Source organism: Mesitornis unicolor, unplaced genomic scaffold (assembly GCF_000695765.1).
Source record: "Mesitornis unicolor isolate BGI_N332 unplaced genomic scaffold, ASM69576v1 scaffold34400, whole genome shotgun sequence".
In the NCBI taxonomy this organism is placed as follows: domain Eukaryota; kingdom Metazoa; phylum Chordata; class Aves; order Mesitornithiformes; family Mesitornithidae; genus Mesitornis; species Mesitornis unicolor.
This window is the reverse complement of record NW_010157214.1, coordinates 2,391-13,202: the sequence shown is the minus strand read 5'-3', so window position 1 is coordinate 13,202 and position 10,812 is coordinate 2,391. Positions and strand designations below refer to the sequence as shown.

Below are 10,812 nucleotides of genomic sequence, written 5' to 3'. Positions count from 1 at the left end.
CTGGTCTGCAGGCCTGTGGCAAAGGCAAGCCGCTGTCCTCACCCGAGGGCTCTGCACCCCCGCTGTCCCCCTCGGTCTCCGCGGCGCGGCTGGCGGCCTCCAGCTTCCTTCTCTTCTTCAGGTGGTGCAGGTGGGACTTGGACCGTGTGTGAGCTGAGGAAGAGGCAAACTGAATGTTAAATGCTGGGGAGCATGGAGAAAAACAACCTGATCCCTCCATGCAGAGCAACAGTTCATTCCCACAGCAACGTCACCCCCCAAGCCCTGCCCTGGCCACTTCTCAGGACACTTCTGCACCAAACTATCGGGGCTCAGAGGGGGACAATGCTTCTCCTGGCTACAGAAAGGGCTGGGAGAGGGGAAAACCTGGCTCTGTGTGCACACAAGACTCCAGATTGTCAGGATTCAACCCTCCCAGCCCTGACACGATGCTGAGAGGATGGGGGAAAGGGAAGCGTTACCAAAGAGGCAGCACATTGCAGGGTGCAGGGGAGGTTGCACAGCTCTCCAGGATGGTTTGTGAGCCTGGACGCCTGCCCCGCAGCACTGGGGATATCCTGTGCAGCCACAGAGCAGATAGGGATGGAGCCTGGGGCATGATGGTGTTTGTGCATAACTGCAGGGCAATGCCCCCAGCTATGGGAGCACGTCAGCAGGAGTTGGATGGGAACAGAGGTGTAGTCACAGGGATGCAACTTGTACTGTCACAGCAGCGCAGCAGGAGCTGCATTTCTGTTGAAATCACATCATTAAGGACAGTAAAACCTCCTGTATCAGTGGTATTATCTAAATAGAAGGCACTCTGTCTAACCAGACCAATACCTCGCCTTAGCAGGGCGGTTCTGCTATTTCCAAGAGATCAGAGCAGCAATTAAAGCAGCAAACTTTTCAAGCAGGGCCTTAATTAAACCAGGGTATGCGCTCACTGAATCGAGGCCCTCAGGTGTTTTCCAGCCATCCCTTCCTGCCAAGGGATGAAATGACATGCAAAGCCGCTGCTTTATCACCAGGCTGTAGGGTCACCCTCAGCTTGAAATCGAGTCTCACCTCTCACAATTTGTCACAAGCGAGACCAAAGCGTGCAGTGGCTGAAGAAGCACTGATTGCTGCTGCTGGCTGGGGAGGTGTGCTCTTTAAGTTCATAGAAATCGTAAAATCAGGTACAATTTTAAAACCCTCCAGAACCAGTGGGGTCCTGGGAAGCACTACCCTGCACTGTCTGTAACCTGACTTAAGAACCCAGACCAGACTGCAGATCAACTCAGCTCCCACTGCTGTTTTCACTTCTCTTTCGGCATTTAAACGTTGCAACTACAAGTAGCACCCAGGTTTTGGACCATTTCTCTCCCTCCATCTGGGGATGTGAGCCAAATTCAGCTGGATGCAGAGAAAACCAGCTGCTCTTGGTTGAGAAAGGCATTGTCATCATCCGAATTTGTCAGAATTTGGGATGGAGGACACGTGGCTGCAGCTGCAGTGTTTGGGGGATCTTGAGGAGCTCCCACTCGGTCACAAACCTTGCAGGACGTGGGAGGATGGCACAGAACCCGATAGCTTTCGGGGTGCTCTGGTTCTGGAGCAGGCAGAGCTCCTTCAAAGCACCTCCAAGCTCAGACAGCTGAGACTGCCTAAAAGAACAATGACACTGACAAACCGACCTCCCTACAGTGAGCTTCCTATTCTGAGCCCATTTCCACCTCTGCTTTCAGCAGTTCCCTGGCTCCACAGGAATACACGACTCCTTCAAATCCAACAACCTGGGAAGTTTATCTTCACACTGCGTCTGCAAATACTGCATTTGGGCAACACTGGGGATTTACCCGTTCCAGTTCTGCAGCCAGTTTCTCCGCTACTTTTTGTTTCTGGTTCTCAGCGTGAGCCTTCCAGCACAGATAAATTCACTGAGTTAATCTGATTCCAACCGAGCTCTTTTAAAGTAAGTCTATTGAAAATAGAAAATCCCTTTCTATTACCATTACAGCTAGGAATACTAAAAAAAAAAACAACCCACAAATAGGAGATACTGGAGCAAAATTGAGCTATAGCTATGAAAAATATTAAGAAACTTTCGTTTTACACTTCAAAATTTGAGAGGAAACCCATTTGTTCAGTGCTTTTTGACTCAGAATGTGAAGTGCTGCAAAGGAGCAGCAGCGCTGACTGAACACAGTGCTGAGGTTGGATGCCACGTCCAGACCCCCACGTCTGCGTGACGGCAGAGCGCCGCAGTGTTTACCACGGAGGGGGGAAGCCCGACAGATGGCTGCTGTGGCACAGCTCCTGCACCCCCTCTGGGCTTGCAAATGGCTGCTTTCACAGCCGGGCTGTAAACAACCCCTGAAAGCCCAGGATCATGTGCTGAGGGTCACCCGGCCACGCCGAGACAGCCAAGGAAGCTGCTCTGCTCCAGAGAGCTGCCTGGCTCCATCCCTTCGTGTAACTGCACTCGCTGTGCCCCCTCCCAGGCCCCCTCCTGTCCCCGGTGCCGGACCCCACCTGCCCACTCCCTGTCCCCGATGATGACTCGGTCGCAGAGCTCGCACACGCGATGGCTCCGTTTGTTCTCGTTGATGTCGTACTCCATCCTCACAGGCTCCGCTGGGGGCTCACGTCCCTGGGGATTAAATCACAGAATCACAGAATCGCTCGGTTGGAAAAGCCCTCTGAGATCATCACATCCAACCGCTCCTGTCTACCCCCTAAACCATATCCTTAAGTACCTCGTCTACCCGCTCCTTAAACACATCCAGGGATGGTGACTCCACCACCTCCCTGGGCAGCCTGTTCCAGCTTCTGATGACCCTCTCAGTAAAGAACTTCCTCCTTATCTCTGACCTGAACCTCCCTTGGCACAGCTTGGTGCCGTTTCCCCTTGTTCTATCCCCATCACCTGGGAGAAGAGCCCAGCACCCACCTCTCCACAAGCTCCCTTGAGGCAGTTGGAGGTGGTGATGAGGTCTCCCCTCAGCCTTCTCTTCTCCAGGCTAAACAAGCCCAGTTCCCTCAGCCGCTCCTCATCAGGCTTGTTCTCCAGAGCCCTCCCCATCCTTGTGGCTCTTCTCTGAACACACTCCAGAATCTCAACATCCTTCTTAGAGTGAGGGGCCCAGAACTGAACACAGTACTCTAAATAATGCCTCAGATTGGTTTCTGCTATGAAACTTTGCTTGGCTGTGCTCACTTTGGTAGAGTTTGGGCTCTGAACTTGCCATGCCCAGACACTAAGGCTTGCAGGATGGACACTGCAGTTTTACCATGAAGACAAGTACTGGGCACTGGGAGAAATTTCCAGCTTAGACAACAACCCTCTGCTGCTGCGAGGAAAGCCCAAGGCTGGATGTGTACACAGACCACCCTGCTCAGGGGAGAGACCGAGTGCCAAGATATGGGGCCATGGCTCACGTGTTAACTGCAGGTACCTGGATGAAGCTCTCCACGATCTCCAGGGCAGGTTTCAGCACATCCTCCTCCCACCGCAAGAGATCGGACACCTCCAAGCCATACACGGGGGGCACGTTGGGCCCAGGACCTACGGGGACACAGAAGGGCAGGTCAGCACCAGAACCCCTCCACATCACATCCCAGCACCCATGGGGCTACACTGTGACCAGGATCTGCTCTTTCCTGTCCAGCTGTCCTTTAACAAACAGCACCAGCCTTTCCAGAGCCAAAACTACCAGAGACTTGCAAAGAGTAAGAACACCCAAGACCTCAGGAAAGCATCTCCATGGTTGTCTGCCTTCGGGACAGCATTACAAAATCCAAGCACGTCAACAGCCCATCACAACAGCAAACTCTTCTTCACGGCCCTGGTCCACAGGAGGCCGCAGAAGATCAAAAGCCAGACCCAGGCACAAAGCCATCACACAAAGCTTACAAGGAGATGCAGGAGTGGAGTCTGGATGGGGATCTGCGGGTGCAGGTTCGCACTCGGAGCCGTAATTGCTCAAGTGGCTGCAGGGGCCAACGCTGCCGGCTCACAGCAGCTGCCCACGGCAGGAGATGCTTTGATAATGCCCAGACCTGACAAGCACAGGTTCAAAGCTGCCCCTTCAGCCTCCCCCAGCCCGGCAGCAGGACACGGGGTGCTCGCTGCAGCCCGGCCGTTCAGGAGAGCTGCAATCAGAGGGCGCCCACTCCCTCCGGCAACATCGCAGGCTCCGGGCACACGGCCCCACTCGGACAAAGCCATCAAAGGCTGCGACGTGCCAGTCCCCGGCAGGTGCTGCTTTTATTGCTGCAACCACAAACAAGCTCCCGCCGGGGCCGATCTGAAGCACACCTGCCACCAGAAAGGTGACCACAGCCAGCAGGCACACGGCTCCAGGAACACTCCTGCACGCCGTTCAAAGCCCATCTTTTGACTCGAGTTTCTCGCTGCCTTTTCTTTTCAAATCGTAGTTGTTTTGCCCCTACCGAGCACCTTTCAACAAGTGCCCGGCTCCCAGCTGCTGCCGCTGGCCCTGCTCCAGGGCTGGGGCTGGGACGGGGAAGTCCTGCTGGCTCCCTGCCACCGCGGTGAGCGCAGCCCCGGCCAAGAGCAGCCAATGGGCTCCTGCTCCTAATCTGCAGGGCAGCTGTCAACGGGGCTTTCCACCCTGTGCAAGGAGCAGGTGTGGGTGCCTGGGGACAGGGACAGTGTTGGGGACACCCTCCCCAAGTCCCTCGGGAGCTGTCGGCAGGATATGCTGCAGGGATGCTGCAGCCATCGACACCTACTGCTGTCTGGCATGGAGCTGAGCCCTTGCTCGTGTTGTTCTGTTGGGTATCGGCATCCTGATGGTACTTTTGCAGGGAGGGGAAGATCTCCCTTTGACAGGCAGCCACGGGTACAGGGGTACAAGGAGATGGCTCCTCTCTTGAGCTGGAAGCAGGGGATGTGCCAAGGAGGGATGAGAAGAGATGCGAGAGCAGGGATGGTGATGCAGGGCAGGAGCAGAGGACTTCACAGAATCACAGAATATGAGGAGTTGGAAGGGACCTGGAAAGCTCCCCCAGTGCAACCCCTGCCAGAGCAGGAGCACCAGAGCAGTCACACAGGAACACGGCCAGGGCTTTGGGTGTCTGCAGAGAAGGAGACTCCACAACCTCTCTGGGCAGCCTGGGCCATGCTCTGCCACCCTCACAGTAAAGTTTTTCCTCATGTACTTACGTCTCAGGAAGCGGTTTCGGACCCACTTGTTCTGCCTCCGGGCGTATTTCTTGGTCACCTGCTTCAGGGCCTGGATCCCTTTGAAACAGAGGGAGTGAAAAATAAAAATGAAGGGCAGCACAGTATCGCAAGCTGAGCTCAGAGCAGTGGCTCACTGAGGTATTTGTTTCTACCCTCAGTCTGGAGGTGTCTGAGCCAGCAGTGAGAAGGGGTGACCACAGCAAGGCAGGCAAGCCTGGCCAGACAGTGTGTAGGGGCAGCACAGGAGGTGTCCCAAATGTCCTTGAACGATCACTGGGTGGAAAGGGCCCAAAACCTCAGCCCTGAAGCTTTCAGGAGGTAGGACAATCTGTGCAGGGGCTGCACTGCTCTCATAACACCTAAGTGATCACTTCTCTGTGCAGAGCCCAGGGGACTCCTTGTCCTACCCGGCGAGCCCAGAGGATGGTTTACACTGTACAACCTTTCAATATTTAGTACCAGACTTATCATATCCCTCCTGTGCAGACACAACAAGGCCCTGCTGCACCAGACTTGTTTTCAAGCTTTTAATAATTTCTGTTGTCTCCTCAGCCTCTGTCTCCACTTCGCGCTGAACCAACTCTGTCTGGGACCTCTGAGGAGCAGAGCAGCTCCCTCCTCTAACAAGAGCGCATCAGTGCAGACCCCAGAATGACACCTGACATCGAAAAGCTCATCACTACTGACTCATGCTGTGATCTGTAGATCCTCAGATCCCTTCCCACTTGAACCAAATGCTGAGTTCTGCTTCAATCCTTGTTTCTTGCCCTGTTCTCCACCGCATTCGCACCTCAGCTGTGGGATCCCATCGCCCTGGTCACTGGTGGAGGGAGGAATCACTCTGGGTGTGCTCAGAGATGCTCTCCAAGCACTCAAAAAGGAGTCCCTGCCCCCTGGGCTGGCAAAATACAGAGGAAAAGGTGCAGCTCAACCCCAACAAGTTGCTTGACTTTGGTTGAGACCATCACACAGTGTCACCTGGAGCTGCCTGAGGCTGACATAGAGCATGCAGGGTGCTCCCCTCACCTTTTTGCAGCAGCAGAGCACTGGTCTCAGGCGAGCAGCTCCCCTCACTGATGAGGTACTCATGGAACTCCTTGAAGCCAATGGACTGGAAGATGCCGTGCTGGTAATCCTGGCTGCAGAGGCAAGAGACAGGGGTCAGAGCAGTCTCCTTCAGAAGAGTGGCAGACCCCAACCCTCCCCATAACAGCTCAGGTCTCTGCGTCTCACCCTGCAGGGACCTTGCCAGTGACACAGGCCCATGGCTGCAGGGGACACACGGGCACACACAGGAACATAGACCGGTGCCTTCAGTGCCACCCCACGTCAGCTTTGCTGTGTGAACGCTCGGACAGCACCAGGTAATTTTTACTGAGGGGAAACATCACTGCTTGGCAGCTAAGGTCCAGGCAAAATTAACTCAACACTAAGACCTGCAGAGACTCTGCTGTTCGACCAACCCTGGCCTAAGGGTCCTGGCAGGGAAGTGCTGGAGGATCAGCCTGGTGCAGACCCCTCTATTGATGGTGCCCCTGCACTGGTCCTGTCTGCTGGCCCTGCCACAGGAGCCAGCACTGCCAAGAGGGCTGGGAGCAGTGACACATGGGAGCTGCTGCAGGGAAACTCAGTCCAGGCCCTGCATGGGCCTGGGAGCAGGAAGGGAGCTGGCATCTCACCCACCGGTTCTCAGCCACCTTCTCTTGGTTGTAGCGCCGGTGGAAGTCCCGCAGCTCCTCCAGCAGCCCCGCCCCCCCCCCCCCTCCCCCAGCCGCTGGTCCAGAGCTGGGAGGAGCAGAGCAGGACACACTCAACCACTCGGGAGGCCCACATCAGGACAAGGTGCTGGGACTCAGTTTGGCACTGCCAGCCTCCCGATCCACCCGAGGACAGCAGAGCCCAGCAGGCAAGAGGGGTGAGTCCTCTGTCACACCCACTGATGCCAAATGAATTGCTGGTTTGTTCAGGGAGGAGGCTGGGGCAGGAGCAGGGAGTCAGCCCTAACCCCACATCACTGTGCAAACCCCCTCTCACCTGCCTGGTCTGCGTGGAGCCACAGGATGCAGGAATGTGGGTATTTCAGAGGCCCCCCTAAGGGTCCCCCACCTTCCTCCTCCTGCTGCTGGTGCAAGATTTCACTGTGGGGGATCCCAGTCTCTTCAAACACTTGGAGGCTCCTGCAAGCAGAGGCAGACGGAGCTCAGAGGCTGGGTGAGGATGAGCCTTCCCATTTCTCCAGCAGCCCTGGGGGCTCCAGCAAAGGGAACCGCAGACTCTCGCTGCGATCCAACCCTCTCATGTGAGGAGAGGGCAGGTTTCTGCCCCCTTCCGTGCATCCTGAGCACACCCAGGTCCTGGGGGCGCAGTGCAGTGCAGAGCACAGCAATGGCACCCAAGGAACCCAGAGCACAGCCACCCACTCCCGCCTGGCACCGGGACAAGCCCTGCAGGGGACGGGGTTCTGGCTCCAGCCCTGCCCTTTCCAGCCAGGCAGGGCTGCAGGGAAGGGACCAACGTTGCTGATGCTGTGAAGCATTACTGCCAGCTCAGGGAGGAGGAGGAAGCTGCACGGGGTGCCCAACCCTCCGTTCTCCTGCACCGTGCGAATGAGGTGGGCGGCGTTCGGCTCCCCCCAGGCCAGGGCTCGGCTGGGATGGGCCCGTCAAAGCAGCAAGCCTGGTCTTGCTGCCGTGCTGTTCCCACAGAGCTCAGGTATGTTACTCAGCCAGCACGGCAGCTCGCTCTTTAAATAGCTCCAGATAAACCCTGCTGCTGGGGCACCGTGCTGGGAGCAGCCCTGGCACACACAGATCAGGAGCAATGGACCCAAAGGCACTTCAAGTTGGGGGCTGCGTGGCCAAAGGTCTCACATCCCAGAAAGCTCCCCAACACCAGCGCTCCAAGGTCCCCAGGCACCGTGCTGAGGCCAGGAGCACCCAGCTGGGATGGGAGAACCCATCCTGATGCCTTCCCGGGCACACGATTCCCTCAGGAAGGGGTGCTGGGCCCTGGCACCCCCTGTCCCCAGCACGCCAGGCTCACCTGGCCACTTTGCGCTTGTCGTGGGGGTGCAGCTTTGCTGCCATCTCCGGGTCCACCTGGCTCAGACGGCGATGGAGCTCGACACCGTCCAGCTGCTCCAGCTCCTCTTTCCTGTCCGGGACCGGTCCGGGGGCCGTGCTGGCCTTCTCCTGTGGGGACAAGGTAGCCCTGAGTCACACCACTCACCCCTGTGCAAGGCCAGCACAAGCAAAATGATCCCCCAGACCCAAGGGATGAATGAGGGGCTTTTGGTCCTCCTTGCCCCACTTGAGCAGGAGGAGCACCATGCCCAGCCATGGGAAGCCTGCCCTGAATGTGGGGCTCACCCCGAAGGGCACACAGCTCTCCAATGGTACCTTGGTGTTGATGAGGACCTTCCAGAGCAGGGACTCGATGTAGTAGTTGGTTCCTCCCACAACGATCGGGATCTTGTCCCGAGCAAAGATATCTTCAATGTGCCACAGTCAGGGAGCATAAGTAGAGATGCACGGCAGGGAGGAAGGGTTGTGGGGAGCAGCAGTGCAAGGCCTAGACCCCCAAATCTCCCACAGAGCCAGTGAGGCTGCAGGATGGGGTTATTGGGTGTCCCTCACCTCTCACTACCCTCTGCTATCTGTGCCAGCTACCACAAAACTCAGGGACACCCAGGGAGGGCAATACCCGGCTCAGCACTGTTGTGGTACAACAGAAATCTTCCCCAGCCACCCCTGAGGAGGGGCTGCCCCAAGCATTAGCTGGGTAAAAGAAGCTCCAAGCCTCCTCACCAGCATCATCCTCCAAAAACCGGAGGCAGCTGCAGTGCAATGAGTCCAAGGGTGCCACAGACGTGCAGGCCTGGCTGTGGAGGGGAGGCTGCAGCCTGAAAGGATATGAGAGCCACGGCTTTGTCTCTGAAATCCACCACGGTGTAGTTGGAGACGAGGGGATCCACGAAGCTGATCATGTGGTGCCTGCACAGCCGCTGCTCCTGGGCAGAAACCTTGTTCGTGATGATGTCCAGGCCCTTGTACACCTGGGGAAGAGCAGAGCCCATCATTCACCTCCGTGTCCCACGAAATCCCCACCAACCACCGCTCCTTCCCCCCACAGCCGCTGCCTGTCCCTGCCACCCCCCTGAGCCCCTCGGGGGTCTCTGCAGAAGCCAGCAGCACAGGCAGGGCACGAGTCCTGATCAGGAACCTGGCCAGTGCCTGCTCCTGCCAGGGCCAAGCTGCTGCTCCCTGGTGCTTGTTCCTGCCACGGGAGATGAGCCGTGAGCTCGACCGCTCACCACCGCTTTCCTGGTCTGACACAGCCCTGCAGCTGGGGACGGAAAGGCCAATGGAGCGATCAGAGAGCGGTGTCAGGGCTCGGTCAGCGTAACCGGCCAAGCCTGGCTCCGAAGCACAGAGCTCTGAAATGATAAGGGTGGCTGCCTCCAGGCTGCAGGCTCCTCAACTGCTGCCGCTGCAGCTAAAAGCTAAGGGGTGCATCTCTCCAAACACCCATGTCCAGCACAGCACCAAGTCTTGTTTGGGGGTCACTGCTTCCTTCACAAAGATCTCTCCGGATGCAACACAGAACTTGATGGAGCCTCCCAGACACACACAAATGATCTCAGGTCATGCACACCATAAAAACCTGGCGTGGCGCCTGCTTCCTGCTCTCACCGAGCCAAGCAGGTACAGAGAGGAGCAAAACGCACCGGTGTCAACCAGCGAACCCAGGAGAAATGAGGCCCTGTCCTGCACCAGGGTGCCAGGAGATACTGGAGAGCACAACCAGCAGCATCTCGCTGCTCCGAGCTGTGCCTTCAATCTCCAGTTTGGGATACACAACCCAAACCTCACTGCTGAGAGACGCTGGCCCTCAGCTGAAAGCAGAGCAGAAAGAAAAGCCACCCGAACCAACCCTTTGGGAGCGTCCTTGGTAAAGAGCCAAGGCAACCTGAGCCAAGGCAACCTGCGATCCCAGCAGCGCGCCCCCGAGCCACAGCCCAAATCCACCCTCCGGGCTGCGTGCAGCAAAGACCACCCTTCACCCAGGGGAAGGGAGGAAGGCTCCACAGTAAATACAGCCTTCTCCTCAGCGCGGGGTGCCCCTGCACACCCCGTGTGCCCGTCCGTGGGTGCTGCGAGGCTCCGCAGCGCTGCACGCAGACACGGATGGGGACGGTGGCTGTCCCCGGGGCGCTGGCAGCAGGCACACGGTGGCAGCGGGCACATAAAGCCGTTCTGTCCAGCCCAGCCCCGGGCCGTGCCAAGGACCCAGCTCCCTCCGTGCCAGGCGGTGGCTTCGTGCCGCAGCCGCAGGGAGGACGTGTTCAGCTCCCAGCGCCTCCCTGCTCGGAGCAGCCTCCCAGTTCGGGATAAACTGGGAGACGGGACTGCAAAGGGCTGTAACATTTCTTCCTCCTTCCCCCAGAAACCACCCCAGCCAGAGGGCCAGGCTTCCAGAAACAAATTTCCCCCGTAATCCCCTCTGAGGAGCTGCCAAGCCTCCGCCCGCTGCCTCCCCCGGCCCCAGACAGCAGGACAAGGTGACACCGAGGTGACCCACGGGCAGAGAGGGACGACGCGAGGTCAGTGGAGCAGGGAAGCCCGATCCTCGCCCGCAGC

General features: G+C 57.6%; 1 protein-coding gene across 1 annotated transcript; it reads right to left on the bottom strand.

Moving 5' to 3' along the window:
- Positions 1 to 13: 13 nt before the first annotated feature.
- TRIT1 (tRNA isopentenyltransferase 1) lies at positions 14 to 9,224 on the bottom strand (the record flags this gene model as incomplete). Its single annotated transcript, XM_010179114.1, is given in 11 exon segments — positions 14 to 153; positions 2,497 to 2,614; positions 3,420 to 3,529; positions 5,153 to 5,230; positions 6,200 to 6,312; positions 6,857 to 6,932; positions 6,935 to 6,958; positions 7,208 to 7,350; positions 8,216 to 8,364; positions 8,572 to 8,670; positions 9,087 to 9,224. Coding segments are annotated over 11 exon segments (1,122 nt in total), but the record flags the coding sequence as incomplete, so codon positions are not given.
- Positions 9,225 to 10,812: the final 1,588 nt, after the last annotated feature.